This window comes from Zootoca vivipara, chromosome 4, assembly GCF_965207765.1.
Source record: "Zootoca vivipara chromosome 4, rZooViv2.hap1.1, whole genome shotgun sequence".
NCBI lineage: Eukaryota > Metazoa > Chordata > Lepidosauria > Squamata > Lacertidae > Zootoca > Zootoca vivipara.
This window is the reverse complement of record NC_142587.1, coordinates 84,013,940-84,038,698: the sequence shown is the minus strand read 5'-3', so window position 1 is coordinate 84,038,698 and position 24,759 is coordinate 84,013,940. Positions and strand designations below refer to the sequence as shown.

At 41.7% G+C, this 24,759-nt stretch overlaps 1 protein-coding gene across 5 annotated transcripts in view; it reads left to right on the top strand.

Annotated features, from left to right (window-relative positions):
- Positions 1-24,759, top strand: part of GRIA4 (glutamate ionotropic receptor AMPA type subunit 4) — a 230,668-nt gene that overhangs the window by 173,108 nt on the left and 32,801 nt on the right. For all 5 annotated transcript variants that reach the window (XR_015949708.1, XM_060273856.2, XM_060273855.2 and 2 more), the window contains 5 exons: positions 585-743; positions 1,703-1,870; positions 3,406-3,510; positions 11,083-11,193; positions 22,673-22,879. Coding sequence is in view for 4 of the 5 variants with exons in the window: in XM_060273856.2 (XP_060129839.2) it covers positions 585-743; positions 1,703-1,870; positions 3,406-3,510; positions 11,083-11,193; positions 22,673-22,879 (750 nt within the window). In the remaining variant the exon portion in view is untranslated. The remainder of the gene's footprint in view (positions 1-584; positions 744-1,702; positions 1,871-3,405; positions 3,511-11,082; positions 11,194-22,672; positions 22,880-24,759) is intronic.

Below are 24,759 nucleotides of genomic sequence, written 5' to 3'. Positions count from 1 at the left end.
TTCACCTGTATTTTGCTTTGTCCAGGCTTTATTTGAAGCACTTTTGGATACTGCAGTTCAAGAAGGATGCTGACAAACTAGAACTGACTAGAGTAGGGCAACAAAGATGGTGAAGGGCCTGGGGTGCATGTCCTGTGTGGAAAGGCCCAAGGAGCAGAGAGAAGAGAGAATTAAGAGTTTATAGGGTAGCCACCTTCAAATATTTGAAAGGCTGTCACATGGCACAAGCTGATGGACCCAGAGCTGTAGTTTCAAACAATAAGAAAAATGATTAATAATAAGCATATGGAAGAACTTAATGACACCATGAACCATTCAGCAGTGGAACAAACTGCTTCAGAAGGTGAGAGACACGTCTTCATTGGATGTTTTAAGTGAAGACTGGATGGCCGCATATCAGGGATGCTATAGTAGTAAGTTTCCTGCATTTGCAGGGATTGGACATTGACATTTGGGGTCACAACCAATTCTATGATTCTAATTTAAGTCCTTGTTCATGTGATTTACATTATGGCTGTTTATGTATGGTCACTGAAAGTGTGTGGGGAATTTTCAACTTGTGTTGTGTTGATTGATCTTTGCAGGGATTCAAGGATATTTCTTTGGACAGATTTATGCATGGAGGGGCCAATGTCACAGGGTTTCAGCTGGTGGATTTTAATACGCCTATGGTTGCCAAACTCATGCAACGGTGGAAGAAACTGGACCAGAGGGAATACCCAGGGTCAGAGACCCCTCCTAAGGTACTTGTCTGCAACATATCCTAAAATGACTGCTCAAATAGGTTAACTTAAACTATGCATACTTGCCACACATTAAAAAAATAATTATCACTGCAGCAACTGTCAATGCTATCCATCTCCTGGCGTGGGTGTTAAAATAATTTGGGTTGATCTTTGCAGGGTTCAGTGTGTTTAGTTCAGGGATAGCCAATGTGGTGCCCTCTAGTTTTTGTTGGCTTGCCATTCCTATCGTCCCTGTCCATCAGTCATGCTGGCTCGGGCTGATGGGAGTTGTAGTCCTTCAGCAGCATGTGGAAGCCACCAGATTGACTCCCTTTGGTTTAGTTTCCGTTCAAGCAGTAAATTAAAAACCTTTTGCTCTATTAAAAAGGTGCCCCAGTTATTATTAGCAACAACAGCAACTATTGCTATTTAAAATGAAGTCATTCAAGAATAAGAGTTGCTTTGGGGCACAAACTCTGGTCCACAAAACCATTCTACTCAGCTTCAGCCTCCATTAGAGAGAGAGAGAAAATTGTTCATACATATATTCTTAGTGTCCGGGACGCAGGTGGCACTGTGGGTTAAACCACAGAGCCTAGGGCTTGCCAATCAGAAGGTCGGCGGTTTGAATCCCTGCGATGGGATGAGCTCCTATTGCTCAGTCCCAGCTCCTGCCAACCTAGCAGTTCGAAAGCACGTCAAAGTGCAAGTAGATAAATAGGTGCCACTACAGCGGGAAGGTAAACGGCGTTTCCGTGTGCTTCTCTGGTTCGCCAGAAGCGGCTTTGTCATGCTGGCCACATGACTCGGAAGCTGTACGCCGGCTCCCTCGGCCAATAACGCGAGATGAGCGCCGCAACCCCAGAGTTGGTCACGACCGGTCAGGGGTCCCTTTACCTTTAGATTCTTAATGTTGAATCAGTTTCCTTACAAAACAAAACTGTTAAGACTGATGCCCAATCTCTACATTTTCTTAGTATACCTCTGCTCTAACCTACGATGGAGTGCTTGTGATGGCTGAGACATTCCGTAACCTTCGAAGGCAGAAAATTGACATTTCTAGGAGGGGGAATGCAGGGGATTGTCTTGCAAACCCAGCTGCACCGTGGAGCCAAGGGATTGACATGGAGAGAACGTTGAAACAGGTGTGGTTCTTGCAAAGGCTTAAACCCAGTTGCTTTTTTTGATGTCATTGTATGGGTATTGGAAAACATAAACTCATAAAGTGACTAGCAGTTGTTGTATAATTGTGACTGTTTGTTTTTTGTTTATTTCGGGTGAGCAGCTCTAAGCTACTGTAACTGGCTCAGGGTTTTAAATGTTTCGGCAGAACCGAAAGCCTGCTTAAATTTCCTTTTCAAATGTTTTTACTGAAAGAATTTGAACCAATGATTTTAACCATGCATTTTGCATCACACTGATAAAACAAAATGATTTTGTTATTTAAAAAAATCTCTTAAGAGCTGTTTGAACTTTTTGTGGTACTACTGCATGCCAAACACATTTCTGTCACCTCAAAAGGTATTTGGGCTTGTTGGCCCAGTGTAACTCGCAAAAAGAAAGGTATCATTCACTTTCCTTATTTCATTTAAAAGGAAATATTCCCCCCTGATGTCAGGACTCTGCGTTCCTGATGAAAAAAGAGGCTTGAAATGTTCAAATCTCTCTTATCCTGGAGGGGCAGTTGCAGTAGAGCAGAGGAAAGAAACCCTTTGCATCCTGGGGGATACATTTCCTCACAGGTAACATTTCTGGGACCACACACCTGTGGCAGGTATAGGCAGATGCTGCTCTTACCTTTGTGCAAGAGGCAACATTCCAGGTTTGCACACATACAAAACACATCTGTGCATCCAGGCAGAGAAGAGGTATTACTGCAGATCAACGACACATGCCAGACAGGCAAAACCACTTGGTGATGTGGAGCATGGCTGGAGAGAGAAGTGACCTGGGGAGATTCCTGAGGACCAGATAGCCACATTTGTTCCCTGGGCCTAAGGTTCCCCTCCTCTGGATTAGAGGAAGGAGCGAGAGAGGGCAAGGGAGCCTACAGTGAATTTTAAAACTATTTGCAAACGCAAATGAGCATACTGTAGAGACACTGAAAAGAAGTCGCTGCAGGCAGCTCTCTGCCTATGCGCGCGTGGTGAGAATTTATTGCAATTTGGGTATCAATGAAAATGCAGGACAAAGGAAGATTGCTGCTTGAAAGGTACACATTTACAATATTTGTCTTTATTTAAAGTGGGGGAAGCAGGGGGAGTCTCAGGAGTTTAAAGAATTCCTAAGTGATGTGATAGATGTGGTGCTTAAGCACAAGGCGGCAGGCAGAAACATGAACCCTATTTCAAGTTCTTCCCTATTGCAGAACTGGAGAGCCTTTCTCCTCCCAAGGGCCACATTCCCTCCTGGGAAATCTCCAAGGGGGCACATGCCAATGATGCTCATTCCTGGACCAGGGAAGCCTGGCCACTGTGGCCCATGAACTGGAAGCCTCTACACTGGATTCTGTAGTGTCCTGTATGTGACGTTTCCTTTGAGGTTGACCCAGAAGCTGCAGCTGGTGCGCAATGTTGCAGTGAGGTCACTCAACAGAGTGTCCTATCGCACACATAAAGGCACTGCAACCATCCATGCTTTTTACTAACTATCCATGCCTTGATTTATTTCCTGTCTCAAGGTTCGAATACAAGGACTTACGGGAAATGTTCAGTTTGACCACTATGGCCGCCGAGTCAACTATTCAATGGATGTGTTTGAACTGAAGAGCAATGGCCCTCGAAAGGTATGTGCCAGCCCATTCTTCCAAGCTGTTCTCCACTCTTTAGTTCATTCATATAATAATAATTTATTATTTATACCCTGCCCATCTGGCTGGATTTCCCCAGACACTCTGGGCAGCTTCCAACAGAAAAATAAGACACAGTGATCTATTAAACATTAAAAGCCTCCCTAAACAGGGCTGCCTTCAGATGTCTTCTAAAAGTCTGGTAGTTGTTTTCTCTTTGACATCTGATGGGAGGGCGTTCCACAGGGTAGGCGCCACTACCGAGAAGGCCCTCTGTCTAGTTCCCTGCAACTTGGCTTCTCGCAATGAGGGAACCGCCAGAAGGCCCTCGGTGCTGGACCTCAGTGTCCGGGCAGAATGATGGAGGTGGAGACGCTCCTTCAGGTATACTTGACCGAGGCCATTTAGGGCTTTAAAGGTCAGCACCAACACTTTGAATTGTGCTCGGAAACGTACTGGGAGCCAATGTAGGTCTTTCAAGACCGGTGTTATGTGGTCTCGGCGGCCACTCCCAGTCACCAGTCTAGCTGCTGCATTCTGGATTTTCAGTCTATGGCATGGTAACCAAGCCCATTGATTGGTTGGATCCAGTCTAGTCATGCTCAGAGTAGGCCCCAGCGGGACTTATTCATTTTAATAAAGCATGACTAAGTCTGAATCCAACCTGAAGATCGCGCCATTGAAGTTTCATTACCCAGCAATGCAAATAAACAAATGCAGATTCTTCAGAGTCATTATGTTAAACTGATGCATGCAGATTCCCATATGACATAATGCCTGTGCTTTTGAGAAAGATGGACTCTGCTGATTGCTATGAGGTCTTCCGTTTTCATTTTGCTTTTTGCAACAATTGTTTTTTCACAAGCATGATAATTCAGAGGTACAAAGAAACAGAAATGAAGGTAGAAAGCTTAAGAGTCCAAGGTCAGACAATCACTTTGCAGTGGTATCCTTGCTGCAGGCCAAAAATAAACACCTGAAAAAGTGTGTTAGGGTATTTCAAAGAACTGGCTACCCCCCCCCCCCCAATCAGGCAGAGTTTTTTGGGGTGGAAGAACCTTGCAATAGCAGTAAAACGAGTTTCTTTTCTGCTTCCATTTGTAATTCCGTCTGTCAGGTTGGATTTCTGAGGGAAGAAGTGTGCTATTTGTGCCTGCCTGTGCTCAAGGGATAATATGTTTATGAGTCAAAGTCACGTTGTTGTTCAGTTCTATACGATGTTGCTTTTTCTTATATCAACACTAAGAGTTGCTGCATACAACTCAGCAACACTTCCTAGCAGGTCTTGCTCCTAAGAGGTCTTGCTCTCCTTCCTCTGCACTGCTCTAAGTCTCCATCCCTGGGTGTTGCCCAAGCAGTCTCAAAATACTCCTGCTCACCTCTGCTCACTGTTCTGTTGCCCTCATTATCTTGAGCGTTCTTGGGGACCAGCAGGGAGGGGAGCTAATCACAGTAGGAGAGGAAGATGCCTATGATTCTTCATCAAGCTCTTCACCTCCCTCCTCTGCTTCAGCCTCGGATTCTGAACTGCTCCTGGCCACCGGCTCTCCCTGCTCACTAAACCCTGTTGCTCCTTCAGCATTAAGCACCTCCTCCCAATCTTCTCCCTCTGACTGCTCCTCAGAGTTCCACCACCAATCCCCCCTGGCTCTGAGCCTTCCTCTTCTGGGGTTTCCCTTGGAGTATCCTCAGCTAGTGTCTCCCTCCAGTCCTCTTCACCCAGCCAGTCCCTGACACCTGTCTTCTTGCCTTTACCCCAGTCGGGCAGCAACCTCAACAACTACCTTATACTCATTTATTTCCGATACTTTCTATTCTGACTAGCAGTAGGTCTCTGGAGTTTTTGTCTGAGATCTTTCCCCGGGCAGCTAACATCCTTTTAACTGGATATGCTGGAGATTGAACCTGGGACCCTCCTGGATGCAGTGCATATTCTCTACTGCAGAGCGATAGCCTATCCTCTAATTTTTTATAAGCTGCAGATCCCTGCTGCTCCCAGCAAGGGAAGAGTGCAAATTAAAGTCTACAACTACATAGTTGCAAGTCTACTGAGATTTCATTTCCACAAGTAGGCCGGATGTGTAAAACAAAAGAGAACATTTCCCCCCATTTTTATTTTCCATCCTATCTTGGAAATAGATGTTAACTAAAGCTAAAATCCCCTTAGTCTTCAAATCAATATCCTGAAAGGATTAGCCCCTGTTGGTTTGCAGACGTGGCTTGGATTTAAGTTCCTGTGAACAGCTCTCTGCTGTAGTGCAGAAGGGCAACTCGGGAACCAAGCTATAATTTCTTTGTATTTGATAGCATGTCAGATGTGGTCGAAGTTCTAAATACTGCTTATTTCAAGGAACTTCTTTCTTTGCCGCTGAGTTATGTCTAGTATCCTTTGCCACACATTCTTTTCCATGTTGCCTCTTTATAAGCCAAGATACCCAAAGTCTTGGGAAGCTTTGCCTGTCCATGGTTTTATTGTATTTTCCTCACTCACTTTTCTTTCTACACATTTTATTCTTAGCTATTCGTTGAAAGGTATTTGGATGCTCTGTTCTTGCTGCTTAAAGTACAAAATGTGAATGGTGCTTATCTGGATAGTACGGCTCAGTAATTAAGGAATAAAAATTCTTCCAGTTCCTGTAAAATCCAGCCTTATTTTCTGTGGTCATAGACTCTAGGGAAGGTACCAAGTGCAGAAGCCAGTCATCACCATCTCACACGTATCTAGCATTTGTTACTTCCAAAGGCACAATACTTCATTTGCTGCACCATTGTTCTGATCAAGGGCAAGTCATCAGAAATAAGCACAAGCAATGTAATAGGTTTTCACTTCTATTGCCAACGTGCATCCCTGCTTCCTATGTTTTGTGTTTCATGATTTATGATTCTTTCAGCAATATAAACTCATGGCATTCTGTTCACCAGAACAGAAAAGGGCAGGGGGAGAGAGAGAAAAAAAACACAAACCTTTTTCTTCACCCATTTTACTTGAGTGTCAATGAAAGAAACATTCCCGTAATGTGCCACTACTCAAAGTCACAAATGCATTTGTGTGATTAAATTATGAACCTGAGTTGTCATCTGCAGGATTTAACATTATTGTTTCATTGGCACATGCCCCCCCAAACCCACTCAAGCTTCTGTTGGGCCAAAGATATTGCTTTCAAACTGCACTTGCAACATTTTCCGGAAAAACAAGCAAGGAATAGGTGTAGCTATGGGAATGCTAAGCATACCGTGAATCTTGTCTCTATAGATAGGTGAGATGAATAATTCACAAATAACGGACAAGAATCTCAGAGAATATAAATGTCCCACTTGGCTCACATCAGCTCCCCATGACTCAGGTCAGTGTGTTCCAAGAAGTTGTATTTGCTTCTGATGATCAAACCAACAATTGTTTCTGCAAATCACTTCCTCCAAAGAGAAATAATGTAACATAGAAGCAGGAGACTTGCAGTTTTTCAGCTCACTGAAGGGAACAGGTGAACTCCATTTCCTCAGTTGCTTCCACATTGCTCTGCACATATGTTGTTGTTTAGTCATTCAGTCGTGTCCGACTCTTCGTGACCCCATGGACCAGAGCATGCCAGGCACTCCTGTCTTCCACTGCCTCCCACAGTTTGGTCAGACTCATGTTGGTGGCTTCGAGAACACTATCCAACCATCTCGTCCTCTGTCGTCCCTTTTCCTTGTGCCCTCCATCTTTCCCAACATCAGGGTCTTTTCCAGGGAGTCTTTTCTTCTCATGAGGTGGCCAAAGTAGTAGAGCCTCAGCTTCAGGATCTGTCCTTCCAGTGAGCACTCAGGGCTGATTTCCTTAAGAATGGATAGGTTTGATCTTCTTGCAGTCCATGGGACTCTCAAGAGTCTCCTCCAGCACCATAATTCAAAAGCATCAATTTGATGCACATATGAGTAGACCTTAAAAGGAAGATGCTTGGTTTTGGGATTTCTCTGGTAACCACTTATTCTATACCACTTCCTCTCTCTTGTCTACTGACTACATTTCCTATTGCCAACTTTTGGGTCACAAGCCAGAAGTGTGCATGAATCGAAGCAAATGTGGGTCCACTTGCTTGCTTTCTATTTTAACCTTTGTTACATTAATTAATTCTCTTCGATAATTAATTGGTAGACCAACCATATATATGATTGCTATGTAACATTGGCCTTCAAATGGCTGGTTGGAAATCCACTTCTGGATCTCTGCCTGACCTCAAGTGGGTCACAATAGCAGGACTATCACCATGCAAATATTTGTGGTTTTTTTAATAAAAACAACAACAACCAGTAACTGGGTCCCCAGTGGACTAAACGTGAGTCCTGGGTCTGAAAAGCTTGAAGACTACTGCTCTGGCATAAGTCCCTCTGTGCTGTTTGTGAAAAATTTCCATGTAAGTACATACAGAACTGGAAGGAGTAAATCCCATTAAAATCAGATGCTTTCTTCTGGGAAAACAAACATACACACAGTGGGCTTCCTGTTTGTTCAATTCTGTTTCTTTTTATCATAAACTGAATGTACATTTGATAAGTCAAAACTTTGGTGTGTGAGCACTGGCCTGGGAGGTCTATGACTTACAAGTGAAGTGATAAATGGCATATTGATAAATGTTGTTTTCCACCATAATCCTGACCATTGGTATAAAATAATCCATACTACTCACTAACTTAATAAATCACCATAGCTCTTTACACAGATCTTCATCCAGACTTCCTTTTGTGCCACACTTTCCAAGTAAAATGTGGGTTTTCCTTGGGAAAGCGCCATGACATAACACTGCCGGTATCTAGGTCTCTTCTATGTTTTTCAAAAAAATTCCCTGGCCTGCATTTCTGTTGTCAGCCTGTGACTCTTTTTCATGAATGTAAATGAGATCCCCTCTGGGTATTCCCATTTGTATCTTATGCCTACTCTTCTCAGAGCTGTTGTCAAGAGTTGGTATCTCTGTCTTCTCATTCTGAGTTTAAAAGGTGTTTCCCTAAAAATATCCATTTTCTGTCCAGCAACCACAAGATTGTCCTCAAAATGTTTTTTTGTTTTTTTGAAGGATTGTATCCCTTGCTTTTTTTGTAACAAATGTTAATAGGACATCTCCTGGCTGCTTTCTCTGTCTAGTTTCCCTCGTACGGACTCTGAAACATCTCTCAATCATTTCCTCCACCCACTCTTTACTCTCCCCCATCCATTCTGAAATTGTATTTGCAATATATGTTTCTAAGTTCTGTTCTTCCTCTGAAATCCCCTTATCCTCGAGGTTTCCCCCCTCTCTCGTAACTGCAAAAGAAGAATTTGAGCTTTCAGATCATTTTGTTTTTCTTGGAGGCCTCCCACAGTCCCCATAGCAGCTTTCTGTTCCTCTTTTAGCTGGCCCAGTCCCTCAGTATTTTTTTTCAACTTGTCAAGCTTAATTTCTAAGTTGTTAACCTTTTCACCCAGTTTCCCAAACTGTTCCATCAATAAGTTAGTAGATTTTTCCAAGTCTGAGTGCACTTGTTGCACCAGGCTTTTCATTGACTGGGCCATTTCTTTCCTAAATTCCAAAAATTGCTGTGTGAGAAAGTCATTTAATCTGCTTTCCCTGCTTTTTCTGTTGTTGTCTCTTCCTGTACACTTGCACATCTCCTCTCAATGGAGGCCTTCCTAGTAACAGCCCCCGTATCATGTTTCCCCTTTTCCATGTCTATACTAGAGGTCTTTCTCACAGTTGACATCTTTATTATGATCTGTTCAAGCCATAGCTGCATTTTCTACTTCTCCCCAGAAGTGAAAGTACCTAAACCAAACTTGTCAAAATTAATAGGCCCAAATCAGACAGGACATTCAGACATAAAATATATACAAAAACTTAACAAACCAAACCGAGGAGTCAGTACAGAATTATATACTTCTCTTCAGTAGCTTTCCTTTTCCAGAAGATGGTGGTGAATGGAGAGTAGCCAACTTTTTAATTTGTAATCCAATATGAAAAGGTAAAGGGACCCCTGACCATTAGGTCCAGTCGTGACCGACTCTGGGATTGTGGCGTTATTGGCCGAGGGAGCCAGCATACAGCTTCCAGGTCATGTGGCCAGCATGACAAAGCCGCTTTTGGCAAACCAGAGCAGTGCACGGAAACGTCGTTTACCTTCCCGCTTGGAGCGGTACCTATTTATCTACTTGCACTTTGACGTGCTTTCAAACTGCTAGGTTGGCAGGAGCTGGGACCGAGCAACGGGAGCTCACCCTGTCGCAGGGATTCAAACCGCTGACCGGATCAACAAGCCCTAGGCTCTGTGGTTTAATCCACAGCGCCACCTGCGTCCTGTAATCCAATATATTGTAGTCCAAATCTTTAACTTTGCAATCCAATATATCCAGTATATTATAAGCCGAGTCTTCAAATTTTAAACTCTAAGAGATATGGTTCCAAAAATGTCAGAAGGTGTAAAGAAGTCGCTTGCTGGCAGGTAATGTTGCAATAAAGTCCCCTGGTCTCAGTAAGCACTTCTATTTCAATCCAACTCCAACTATTCCAGGTTCTCTTTCCTTTCTGGGGAATTCCTCCCTCAGTATAAATAGAGAATTCTCCTACTTAGCCTCGGTTTTGTGCCTCCAAGTTCCAGGGCTTGGGACTTTAAATCCTGTATATCCAATCTCTTCATACAGCAGTCTTTTTTGCCAGATATCACTCTGGCAAATTGTAGCTCCACCGACTGTTAACTTATATCACAAAGTCACCCTCTGAAGGGCAAACTGACACCACTGTAGTCAATATGTATCCAAAAGAGTCTCTTGAAACTGCAATTTGCTAAAGATTCTCCATTAGCTGCAATTGCTCTGCTCTGCTCCCATTCGCAAAAAGTTCCCTTGCAGAGCCTGTCCGCAGAAATCGGAAGCTGGCTTCCTTTTTGGCTTCCGTTTTGCCAAGTCAGTTAATTTATGCCAAATTCTCTTATTTAAAGCTTTGTTTGGTTTTACCTCTAATTGGAAGATCCACTGCTTAAGATGACAGCATGTGGCTTCGGCTGTAGGGTGTGATGGAGCTGTGAGTGGACTCAAGCCTCTTCGCCTTAGAATCATAGAATAGAATCATAGAATCGTAGAGTTGGAAGAGACCACAAGGGCCATCCAGTCCAACCCCCTGCCTTCCCTCCTCGCAAAAGCAACGGCGAGCAGATCAGGGGTTTCGGTGAGTTCTTCCACGCTCTGCTGGACCCCTGGGGTCCCCACTCATCTGTGGGTTTTTTTTTCCGAGGGGCACCTAGCCCTGGCACTGCCCCCGGAGCCCTTACAGCCAGAACTGTGTCGTCCTTTACTCGGACGACATGGAGCGCACCGCCATTCCCTCCACAGCAGACTGGAAGACTCAGACACACGGTTTAAAAGCCAGAATTGTGCCTAGAAACTCAGCACAAAAGGAAGCCTGGATGAGCCCCTAGTCAATACTGCCACCCCACCCCCCCATGGAAGATCTGGTTATGTATAATCAATAAATCACATCATCCCAAACAAGGGGAACATGGTGCTCAAATCATATCATTCACATATATGTATGCAAACTTAATTTTTGCATTTATGTGTTTCAGATTGGTTACTGGAATGATATGGATAAATTCGTTTTGATTCAGCATGAGCCTACATTGGGAAATGACACGTCAGCTCTTGAGAACAGAACAGTAATCGTAACCACAATTATGGTAAGTTTAAAAAAGAAAGGAATAAAGTGCAAGCCTATAAGCCATATATTTGCCTGATTTCCCACAAAGTAAATATCAGAGTGGGCAAGTTAACAGAAGAGTGGCAGATAAAAGATCTTAAAATAACAATTTTAATATTTTTTTTAAAGTCCTCTTTGATCAAAACAAATTATTGCTGTATTTAAAATGTTTCAGTTATGAAGTATACCATATACAAAAAATGAAAAGTTCTGAAATGAGAAAAAAGCTACCTTTCAGTAACATAGCCCTCTCTTTTTTTTTTGCAATGCTTTCCGTTTTGCTTTTAAAGGGGAAAAAAACATAGAGGAATACATGTACCTGGTGGATGTTTGTTACGCATTGCAATTTGCAAGAAATGCAGGTTCCCTGACTCTTATAGCAAATCAATACATTTTTGCTAGTTAGTTCATTTTAGAACAATTTACTCATTTTTCTTTGTGCAAAATGGAAACATGCATAATTTTTGAAAGCATGCCTTTGAACAGAAGCTGATTCTCAGACACCGGTTCTGTGTCATTTTTGCCATGTCAAGATATCACTGACAAAACCACAGCCGCCACAATACATCCAAAGCTAAGCACTTTTAAGTACCATTGATTCGGATGCAAATGTACATCTTTAAAAGAGCAGTTCTTAGCTTGCACAGAAGGCAGATGAGGGTCCTTTGCATTCTATGTGCCCCACTCCCCACTGTGCAATATGGTGGCAGAAAGTTTCACCAGCGGACCTGGAAACAGGGCATCCCAGTGGCACGTTGAGTGTGTCAGAGAAGACCTTGGATCCACCATAAACCAACCCTAGATATGGCACATTTTCTCTGCCACTCTAGTCATTTGAAGGGATTTTTTTTTAAGGTGGGGAGGAATGGGGAAAATGACCTGTCATGGTTTAGGTAGCGACACCTCCTCTCCCATGGAATCTTGTCCTTAAAACTGCTGTGGTCCTTCTCACCTAATAATCAGTGGGATATTAAAAAGTCTTGGACTTTGGATGGATTATGGCCAGTATGTTTTATATTATTATTTGCTGCACTTATCACGAAATTTTACATTTTAAAAATACCAAGGAAATAATCAAAAATGTAACCATTTACTCACAACTATCAGCAATAAAAAAGGGGATCTGTAGATCTCAGAATTGGAAGCTGTACCTCTTGAAGGGAATAGCTAACATATTTTTGTTTCTTCCAAAGTCAGGCGTGCCCTTTAAATTTGATGTGTGTCAAAGCAGACTGGCAAAGGATGACCTTTACCTGAATAGTCTTAATTCCCCCCCCCCCCCAACTTGGTTTGTACTGGTCTTTTTCACATGTCTCATTAGAAAAAAAATGGGGTTATTATTCTCCCCAACCATTTCAGACAAGGTTTGTTTTAAGAAACACGGAGTGCTTTACGTGGTGTTAGTCTTCCTTAACCAGATTTTTGTTTTTAAATTTTATTTCTAAATTGATGATGAACTGAAAACAATCCAAGGTAAAGTGTGTGGGACTGGATTTCTCTGCACCATTAGCTGTTGCATTGTTTATGAGACTTGAGTATGGTGACGCATTCATTGCCATCACGACATATCAACCTGTTAAGAATGGTCATTCTAGGGTGGAAAGAACTAATATTGTGTACAGGAATTATGAGTGTAAACCTAACCTAATTGCGTAATTCTTTTTTTGCATGGGACTTATAAAAAAAATGTATCTTTTTCCTTTGAAAAAAAAAGACACAGTAATCGAAAAATCATACTTCAGTACAGTCCTCCTCTTTTCAGCCTCTGATGAAGAATCCTATTTTAAGAAATTGATCAAGGAAGAAAAGCGTCCCATGCTGCCGTGAACATTCCTAACTAAGGCTCAAGCGTTAACCTCCAGTATAGTAGAATTGAGCTATATTTTTCCATATGGATTTCTGATCCTCTGACTGGATGACCAGGCACTGAATCATCAAGGAAAACAAAAAAAGCTCTGTGACTATTCTGAAATGCCTAAAACAGGTGGCATTCAATCTTCAACTTGGCCAAGCTATGAAGAAAATGATGGGGATTTCAAGTTGCATTTTTTCCCTCTCATGCCAGTCTTTAAATTAAGGCTTTCATACATGTACAGTGTAAATCATTGTAAAATACTTCCAAGTTTAGGAGCAACTAAGCAGTGCTTGCAAAAAGAGAAAGAAGCAGGATGCAAGGGAAAGAAACTGTTTAAAGTGTCTTGTCTCGTTTGCAGCGAAGCGTTTTGATGTGCATAATAAATGTTCTCTGCAAAATAACTCAACCAGTCCTAGGACTGGTATTTTCATTTTCCAAACCAAGGATCTGAATGAATTTTATGTAGCATGCCAAGGTTTCCCCTAGCATGCCATTTCAGAGTTAAACAAAACTATACAAAAGCCGGGGAGGGGAAAAACTTATTAAATGTTTCAGTCTGTGCCCTTTCCATTGTGTTAAGGCTGAGCTTCAGTGTGCAAGTGAAAGTTACTTCTGTGTTGCTTCTCCGCTTGTAATGAGCTGTTCATATGGAGTGGCTCGTGCACAGTGTCTAAACTTCCTTATTCCCAGACCCAGAACCACAAACGTTGGTCAGGGCAGAAACATTTCCAGAACAGAGCTGGGTGACTTGCTGCTTTCTAGCAGGTTCCGAATACATAGGTTGGACCTAAAGATTGCCTTCCATAACCCAAAGGAGTTTCCTGTGGTGAAATGTGTCCTTCTGAAACGGAAAGACTCCTTTGCCTGAAGAAAGGACTTGTTCCATTGGAGGAAGATTCCTTCTGTCAGAGGAAAGGAGCCTTTAGATCCAACCTATTAGAGATGTAGCTTGGAAGATGGTGTGACACAGCCCAGGACATTCCCAGGCAACATTCACACCTACGTCTCCTACCCAGGGTCCCCACTTTTTCATGTTTAGACTGCTACGTGATGGTGCTTAAAGAATTAAGTCCAGTGCACGGCACCCACTGCACATAAACAGAAAGCAGGTGTATCCTGGACCACAGAATATACAGAGAACTCAGCTTATATCATATGTGTTTGGTACAATCAGGTGCTTATTACTAAGCTCAGTAGCCAAATGGTAACGCCAATAGATTCAACGTAAAGGTATCTCTACGCCAAATTACATCTCTTCACATGTTAACTTCTAAGGAAAAAAACATGTGTATGGTGTCATGACAGTAGTGCAGGGACGGCTGTGGAGCTCCAGTTACTGTTGGGACTCCCAACTCCCATCATTACCAGCCAGCATGATCCAAGGTAGATTGTGATATGGAGGGTCCCAGGCTCCCCACTCTACAATACTATTTCCATGTCCTTGCCGTGCTTTGTTGGCTGTGGGGACTAGGCTTTGTATTGCACAACCTTCTAGAGTCCAGTAATGATTCAGCCCCATCTAGAATCGCCCAGGTTTCTGTCCCAGATTGCAGCTGCAATGGAATTTCCGCCCTACACACACACACACAAAGCATCTGGTATAAGAAGAGTTCGCCCTATGCTAGTTGAGTTGCAATCGATAAACGTGGCTACAGTCAAGGCCCAACTAATTATAGGCATTGAGCACCAGCACGTAACTCTGAAGACAAACAGTGACCTGTGCTGCTTTGCAGCAATAGCATCGTCACTCCCTTCAGACACGTATATATACAGATCCATTTAATTAGCTGTGGTCTATCTTCAGAATCTTGTGAATGTGCTTTCATCTGTAACGCGAGCAAGTGGAAAAGGCTGCTTTGAGTGACATGTCCCATTCACTTCCCTCTTCATATTAAAGGAAAGTTAATTCAATGCCACTGGGAAAAACGGGATTTGGGACTGCTTTGAAATTGGATCTGGGTCCACTTCTACATTTAATTAAATAGTTCCTAGGAATCAGTAATGCTCGGCTTTTCCGTTTCTGGAAGGCAGGTATATCTATTTATTAGTAACTCTTTCCCGCATGGCATGCTTTAATAAAACATTTGGCAGTTTGCTTAGAGTCCTCTGGTTTTGTATGTTCCTGTGCTTCATTTGATGCAGTGCTATTTCATTCGTAGACACAGGATGTCAGTAAACTTAATCTACACCGCTCAAATCAGCATGTTCTACTTTTAGAAAACAATATGTTCTCTAGTTGTATAGCAAATGTGATTAGCTTTTTGTTTTACCTTAATGTGGGGGAAAAATGAATTTGCTGTTAGTGGGGTTAAAAAAAGCTGATATAAGAATAGAGAGCTTTAGTTAACATTTATGTAGCGCAATAATTTTAATGATGTAGAGATCACCTGCCGTGTTCTTAAATTACAAAAACTAAAAGGGGGAGGATAAACATGTGAATTAATTATTGGATGCTAAAGAACTGTACCGAATCATGAACACCTAGTCTAAACCCAGATCCCAGAAACATCCCCTGATAATTCCACAAAACAGTTCATAACAGACCCCAAATCCACATAATGAATACAAATGAGTCCTTTCTTAAAAGTACACGCCAGCCTTCCCCAATCTGGTGTTCACCAGATGCTTTGGACTGTAACTCCCATCATCCCTGGCCAGCCATGCTGCCTAGAACTGATGGACGTTGTAGTCCAAAACATCTAGGCTAGTATTCAAGAGTGGAACAGGGAAGGAGCTATTCCATTTGTGTTTTATGAGCATTCCTTGCTAGTACTAGCAAAACCCCTTGGTGGTATTCAACTAAGCTTTGCTCAGTGTAGATCCACTGAACATAATAAACATGACTGAGTTAGATCTATTTATTGCAATGCATCTGCTCTGAGTAAAACTTAATTGAATAACCCTCTGGAGGGCATCAGGTTGGGGATATTATGGACAACATCTTTGATTCTTTTTCTCTCCCTTGTGCATTTATCTGCTAATTCAGTGTTTTGGGGGTGTTGGCTGATTAAAGAAATCGTAGTAGTAGTAGTAGTAGTAGTAGTAGTAGTTATTATTAATTAAATTTGTATACCACCCTATATCCACAAGTCTCAGGGCAGTTCACAGGATGAAATCAGAAAATACAAAATACAAAAACAACCCAATAACATACCCCCAACATATTTTAAAATGGCACAGGATGTCAGTCATCCAAAGGCCTGGTTAAAGAGTAACGTTTTTGCCTGGCGCCTAAAGGTGTATAATGAAGGCACATACTTGATTTACAGTACAAATCCTATACATGTCTCTTCAGAAGTAAGCCCCGTTGAGGTTTGGGGAGCTTACTCTCAGATAAGTGGGTTTAGCATTGCACCTGGGAGTAAGTCCTATTGAACTCAATGGGGCTTACTTCTGAGTAAATCTGTATACAATTGGTGAGTGATGCTGCCAGAGTAAGCACACTTACTATGGAGTAAATTCAACACAATGGGATTTAATAGTAAATATGTCTAGTGTTGTGCTGTAATTGTGCATCTTTTAACTGAGTGTTTAATTGCTTCGATTTGCATATGAATAAAAGCGATTGTTAGGAAGAAACAATCTTGCTGGAGTCAAGCCATTTTAAGCACAGCCGATTTGAATGGGAAAATTAATATTTTGCTTAAATTCTTGATACTGAAATTACCGGTAATGGGATTTTGAAAGTGCTTTGGTTGGATCAGACGTTTCCGTTTTGCTTTTAGAATATTTAACAAGCTGCTCTCTATAAAATAGCTGCAGCGTCTAGCTGCTAAACTACTGTTGGTTTGTTCACATGTGAACAGGTTTGTTCACATTTCCGGAATCCATGCCTCATTGTGAATCTGGGTGGATGGGGCCCACTGAAGAACAGTTCATCCCCATTCTACATGTGGATGGGACTAACTTCAGCCTATCCTGCTTCCATGTGGATTTAAAATGGAGATTCTTTTAAAATCCACATGATCATAAGAACATGAAACGAGCCTGCTGGATCAGGCCATTGCATTCCAAGGGCTTTTTTTAAAAGCTCCAAAATCAGTCATGCACCTGCTCATAGCCCACAGTGGCTACCCCACAGGCTGCTTGCTAGTGCATTTTTGAATTGCAATAAAGCAACCCCTCACCCCCCCCCCAGAGTAACAGGACTTCATGACAAGAGAATTGTACAGAAAAATATGAGTGTCCCCCATTTTTTACATCCATGGCATCCATGTTTCTTCTGCTCTCTTGGGTGCTGAAGGGGAAGGCAGGGAGAGTTCCTGGCTGAAGAACACAAATACCAACTTTACCTATATATTTTTCACTTATATAAGTCACAGAGACTGAAACTAACCTCCACCGATCACAGACCACAGCAAAAACTTTTGTCAGGACTTTGAAGTATGCTAGAGCACCGTCAGAACTGGGCCGTGCAAGCTTGGGAAGGTGAAGGCAGGAGAGGATAATCTGTTTAATGGTACATTCCTAAAGTCAACGGTCAGGGAGGGTCTACGTAGGTGCTCAGATAGATGAACTAACAAGGAACATTGGTTGCAACCAGTTCAGCTCCAGGTTTTGACCAATAGGTTCAGACTACACAGCAGTTAGCAGAAAAAGTGTGGAGAACCTGATTCTTCCATATTTACCAAACATAGACTTCAGCTGCAGAGGTTGCCTTCCCACTGAATCCCATGGAATGTTTTATTATATATGACAAGGCGGGTGATTATTATTATTTGCAAGACTGACCTTCAAACCTTTGACTAATGTCTTTTCTATACTGTAGCATATGCTTTGCAGTTCTCTGGGAAGTGCAAGATTATTTTTTCTGAGTATAAATTAAGCATAGAGATAATATATGTCCTTTTTTTAAAAAAAAAGACTATTCTTACAACATTCCCTAGTTTCTAATTATGAGCTGTGTACTGGCAAGTTTGTGAAGGATTTCTCTACGCTGATAAATCTATTGTTGCAAACAGCAAGCTGTATATTTTAAATGTTAACCATTGTTATAGATACCAGATTTCTGTAAGTAAAGCTTGTACCGCTTTGATGATCTATGTTCATACTTTGTTACTAATCATTTGAAATGTGGATTTCCTGTGGAATTATATTTCATAAACCTCCTCCAGAGTGTTCTAATTTTATTGTAATTAGAAACTGCATCAGACCAAATGGTGGGTGGATATCTTCGCAATATGTGTTTAGTTTTGTAGCCGTTGTGTGGCAGGAATCAAAATCAAAATGGGTTGCCTGATGGAGCCAACAATGATTTATGCATTCATCACATAAACAATCTAGCTTTTTCAAGTAGTTGTGGCTAAGAAGGCCATCATTTGTTGGATCCCTTCACACAACATACCGGTAGTACTGAATTTACCCGGCTTTTGCTTCTGATTGAAGGTATTTGTATGGTTTCAAAGCCTGCTTAACTACAGTGGGACAAAGGAAGTATATATGGGCACATCACGGAAAGCTAAACCTCTCCCAAGCACATTTTAAAGTACCCTAAGTGTGCAGAGTATTACGTCTTGCAAGGCACTATCTCTCTGCTGGATTTCTAGAAATGTTTCAGATATAACTGCTCTGAATGAGTTCCTGCAACTGAAATTTGGCCCACAGGAGAAATGGGGTGATCTGATATTATTGCAAAGGAGATAGTGCACTTTTTATTTTTAGTAATGATTGGTCTTTCATTTTTTTAAAAAAAATATATTTATGGAAGATTTTTAAACACACACACACAAAAAAATACAAAACACAAAAAATACAAAGAAAAAACAAAAAAGAAAAAACTACAAACTACAAAATACAAAAATATCAAAAACAAAAATTTCTAACTTAAATCTTGATCATTATCCTTTGGACTCCCCCGACCTCCCCCACCTTGAGTCCCTGTTACAATATAAATTAGACAGTATTCCTTGTAATGATTGGTCTTTCAGTGTCGAGATAGTTGCAGTTGCATAAGTTTCAAAACTTCCACAAACAAAGGTTGGGTGTACACATGCAAAAGAAGGAGCATGGAATGAGGTGGGAGGGGGAATAATGGAGTGAACCACTTCTCACTGTAGGGGTGTGGGGGTTGCCTTTGGTCATCCCAACTGGCAATGCTGTTCTTTCCAAAGGCAAAAGTTGAATACAACGTGAAACAAGCTTGAAAGTACAGCATACACAAGGGCTGGCATTTTCTGTAAGCTTTGGTTATCACAATCTGAACATGTAGTGTGTGACCATTATCTGACCACAATATGGATATATATTAGTGTGTCTCCATGAAAATGAACCCATGCTCTTGTTTAGTTAAACTCCTGGCCTTATCGATGCTTTGGCTGTTTATTTAGGTCGATGGTCCTGATATCAGTTTGTCTGCATGTTGCAGGAGATTTCTGCAATAAGTTCTAGGGCACAGTGTCAGTTCACCTGGCTAGTACTGTAGGACCTCTCCATCACTAAATGAACTGAGAGTGTCCTGTAGAACAAGCACAATACCTCCGAATCAGCATGCTGCAGAAGAAAATTGGTAAATATGGGGGATCTACTTTTCAAGGAAGAGGCTATCATTGATCGTTTAATTGAGAATCCCATAATAAGCTTCCCGAGAACCCCAGAAGCCGCAAAAAGAAACAAGAACAACCATAATTGGTAGCGTCGTGCTCCGAATGATGAATGTTATCTGGTTTACACAATATTGACCTTGGGAACCCATTATTTTTCATTGAAGATGGAATGAAAGTTTTCTTGCTTTCCAAATAATTCCAGCATTGTAGCTCCAGTAAATATCTGAGTCGTTCCTATTTTGGCTGTGTATTGTTGCATAATCTATTTGGACAGGACACAAATGCAGGGGGCTGCTATGGTTATCCTTTGAAGGCACAACATTTGCCAACTGTTGCCACAGCTCAGCCCAAATGAGAGTTGATGAGGAAAAACTGAATTGTGACTGAGGAGCCGTTACGAGGTAACTATTGGCAAATGGTGACTTTAATGGCAACAACCTCCGTGTCTTTTATCTGGTCATCAGATGTAAGTGATGTGGCACTGCCAAACGCCCCCCTTTTTAAATGAAATCTTAAATCTATAATATCTGAACTGATACGTCGGGTAACGCAGGGATGCTGCTACATAAGGTACTGAAATCACAAAGAAAAGGCATTGACACAATGTCAAAATGAAGATGTACAATAGTGAAAATACCATCTTCCCGAAATATTTCTCAGTTTGCCTATAATGGTTACAATGATCTTTTTGTGTTTGCTTGGGGCGTAATAATGAATAATTTCCCATCCCACCCTGCATTTGTCACAAGCAGCATCATTTCCATTCCACTGCAGATCATATTCTGCCAAAAACTACATTAATTCACCTTGCTGGCTACTGGGGGGGAAATGGTGTAACTTACATACTTCACACGATTAATTATATAACTTGTGTAATTTACATAACTAATTGTGTAACTTATGTAATCCCGTTGTCTTTACATGTTCCACTCATTTCAGTGCAAAGAAAACACAACACATATGTGGCGGCGGGAGGGGGTAATCAATCTGCTGATTCAAACCACAGCAGTAACGGTGACCACCAGTCGCATTCACTGGATTGATTTCCATCCTGAACATGGGATGAATCAGTGAACATTGCCAGTTTCCACTCCCATGTTCATTGTCATCAGAATTTGCAGACATCCCTGCTTAGAACTCATTAGTTGGGTCCAGGGAGTTCCAAATTCAACACAAAACAACATGCCCTCTTGAAAAAAGATCTCTCATACTGGAGCCTGAGAACATGGGGGAGCCTTTAAGAGCAGACAGTACTGGTCCATATGGCCCACTCCCCTAACTTGATAAAAGGCAACTGCAAATATGTTCAGACTGCATTCAAAAATGGTACCTTTGAAATGCCATGTAAATCTTCGCATGGTGCTTGGATTTTTGACTTAATACACTATTTGGAACTCCCCCCTGACTACATGTGGGGAAGGAGAAATGATCTCACAACCACATTTGAGAACTCGGGGGGGTGGGGAGAGCTTTAGGAGGAAAGAGAGGGAAACAGCTTTAGGAGAGCAACGAGACACGTGGGAAAATAAGCACTATGATGGTTGACCTCGTTTGTTTTGAAGATTGATTGCAGCTAATTAAACTATAAGTCAAAGAACAGAATTCTGAATCTCCAAGGAACAGAATTTGAGTCTACACATCTGAGTCTTTGGATGCAATCTTTCCTTATGTTTCACTTAAATGGAGGACTGCGTGATTGAAATTTACACACTAATCAGCTAAGGTGTGGTTGATTAATTGGTATGGGTTGATTTTAATCAACAGGGCTGTGGATGAATAGCATGCTTGTTTACTTATTTTTAGTTCTCTTTAAGTTCTGCTTGTGTTGATTCTATAGGGAATGGAAATAAAAAAAAAATATTAAAACATTCCCAATGGTGGGTTGGATCCAGAGACGTACTCAGCAGGTATTCGCTGGCTCAGGAGGAAGGAGAGAAATAGGCTATCTCCACTGATTACGCCTTCCTGCAGCCCTCTTTGCTCCCTGAAAAACTGTAGTGGGTTGGCCAATCCTCCAGAGCAGCATTAGACATAGTGCAGGGGGGGGGCAAGGCTCCCCTATCTCTGCCATGGAGCCTCTGCTGGATCTTGGAGCCTTCCATGAACAGAAGGAGCAACTTCCACTCATGGAACAGCCTGTCTGGATCTAACCCAGTGAGTGCTATGTTTTGCTTATTGAATTATAAGGGGTAGCTGATACTTCCTTCAGCATATTGAAAAGGCACCTATATCCAGGGGTGTTTTTCTGTTTGTTTTTTGTAAAATTATTCCAATATAAGTTAATAAGGTATCCATATAAACAAAGTTGTTAAAATATGGCTGTAAAGAATTTTTTAAAAGCAACTAGTCCATTAATTTTGTCATTCTTATTATGTGCCCAAGGATAAAAAAAATTCTAAATTGGGTTTTGATTTCAACTGGACAATTGTATGTCATGTGTTGCAAATCAGATAGATAGATACCGGTAGATGATAGACAGATAGATGATAGATAGATAGATAGATAGATAGATAGATAGATAGATAGATAGATAGATAGATAGATAGTGTTATGTACTGAGTTGAATCATAGAACAATAGGATCCAGAATCAGCAGTCTGATTGGTCCGCAGGAGCCACCCAATCCGACTCCAGGTGGAAGTGAATCCGCAACCTGATTGGCCTGCAGGAGCAGCCAATCAGGCGGCTGGCAGAAGTGAATCCGCAACCTGATTGGCCTGCAGGTGTAGCCCTGAAGTAGCCAATCAGGCAAAGCCCATTGTGTAAATAATGTATATAAGCAGATGGTTTGGGGAAAAGGGCATTCTTCTTCTCTTCTTCTCCTTGATGACTACGAGCTGAATAAAGAGCATGAAATTCACTCTCGACTCCGAGTATACTTCAGATAGACAGAAAGATAGATAGATGATAGATTTCCTATGGATTTCTTTTTCCATTTTGTGATCAGTTCAATAATATCTGATGTGACCTTTCAATATGACACAGCTGGTGGTAAATAACATGTACCTTTGGACAGGCTATGCTATATGTTTATCTTTTACAGTTCTCCTTCTTTCATTGTAGGAAGCCCCATATGTTATGTGGAAAAAAAACAGAGAGCTATTTGAAGGGAATGACAAGTATGAAGGATACTGTGTAGACCTGGCATCAGAAATTGCAAAGCATATTGGCTTCAAGTACAAAATTGCTATTGTTCCTGATGGAAAATACGGAGCAAGGGATCCAAACACAAAAATCTGGAATGGGATGGTGGGAGAACTGGTGTATGGGGTAAGCATATCTATTTTTGATGCCAACTTTTGCATCAACTTCTCATGAGTGTAGTTGTCATATACGTCCCAGTGATTGCCCAGCACTTTCCTTGGCAAATGTTGACATATGAATGTTGACAATCCCTGATGAATAATCTAAATATTACCTCCGAGCTGTAATAGACACGCAGGTGGCACGCCACAACCTCTTTTATAAACTGTGCATGTATGTTCAGGAAATGCTTCGCTTGGAAAGAAAATTGCATTTCCATGCTGGAAGGGACATTAAAACAATTTCCCTGTTGATGGATCATTTCTCAGAACATTTAAACTAGTGAGTGTGAACATTCCCTTTTAATCACTTAGGAAAATATGGAAATGCATCTTGACACTGCAAGTGAACTAGTGAGGTATGAAAGTGTTCCCTGAAAAGCAGACTGATAAGGCTGCATTTTCTGTCTCTGCCGCCCCCCACCTTCTCATTGCTGGACAGGGCTGCAGCTCAACTGGTGGAGATCATGGTTCAAATACAAAAGCTCCCCAGTTCGATCCCCGGCAACTCTAGAACTGGAAAAGACTCCGATCTGAAGCTTATCAGTGTAGACAGTAATGGTGGAACAATGGTTGGACCAGTGCTTTTTTTTCCTCTCTAAAAATGTTTAGGGGTACTCTCAAGAAAATCACCATTTTATAGTTCAAATACAGGAAAAATAAATACAGTAAATGGACAAAGGCACAAAGATTCACAAAATGTTTAGGGGTATGTGTACCCCCAGAAAAACAGCACTGGGTTTGGTTCCAACAATCTCTGTGCTGGGTGGACTGGAGCCGTGCTCTGCTGTTTAGGAAGAGTGAAGAGGAGAGAGGAATTTTCATTTATCAGCATAACTTTGCGAGCAGGGCTGGAGATGCTTCAAAGACTGGCTGGCTCACTGAGTGACTGAGGATTAGGGCGGTTCATAACAAACTTTTTTTTTTTAATGCCTGCTCCGAAGGTCTTTTCTTAGTACACTAGGGATTATATAGCTACCGTGTTTCTCCGAAAATAAGACACCGTTTTATATTTATTTTTCCTCAAAAAACCACACTATGGCTTATTTTCAGGGGATGTCTTATTTTTTTTCCTCCTCCTCCTGCCGCGGCCGGCATTGCTGCTGTGCCTATCACTATGTCTTATTTTCAGGGTATGGCTTATATTCCTTGAAAACTTAAAAATCCTGCTACGGCTTATTTTATGGCTACGTCTTAGGGTATATCTGAAATTTCATGCATATCAGTTAATATCTTGACCCTCCTCCATGAAAATAGCTGTTTACTTGGCCGTTTTCCTATGTCGTGAAGGGTGAAATTTCAATTCAGTGGAGCAGGGTCAAGATATTAACTGATATGCATGAAATTTCAGATATAGCGATATAATCCCTAGTGTAGTAAGAGAGGACCTTTGGAGCAGCCATTTTCAACAAAAAGTTTTTTATGAACTGCCCTGCTGAGGATGGCTGGGAGGTGATCATAGAATCATAGAATTGTAGAGCTGGAAGGACCACAAGAATCATCTAGTTCAGGCATCCCCAAACTTCGGCCCTCCAGATGTTTTGGACTACAATTCCCATCTTCCCCGACCACTGGTCCTGTTAGCTAGGGATCATGGGAGTTGTAGGCCAAAACATCTGGAGGGCCGCAGTTTGGGGGTGCCTGATTTAGTTCAATTCCTTGCAATGCAGGAATCTTTTTTTTGGTCCAACGTGGGACTCAAACCCACGACCCTGAAGGACCTCATGCTCTACTGATTGACCTATCATCTAATGTCCTGACACTTTTGAATATACCTCTGTATGAGAAAGCAGTATCATGTTTGAAACAGTCCTCAACCTATGATGGCCCTTCATTTTAGCCAAACCC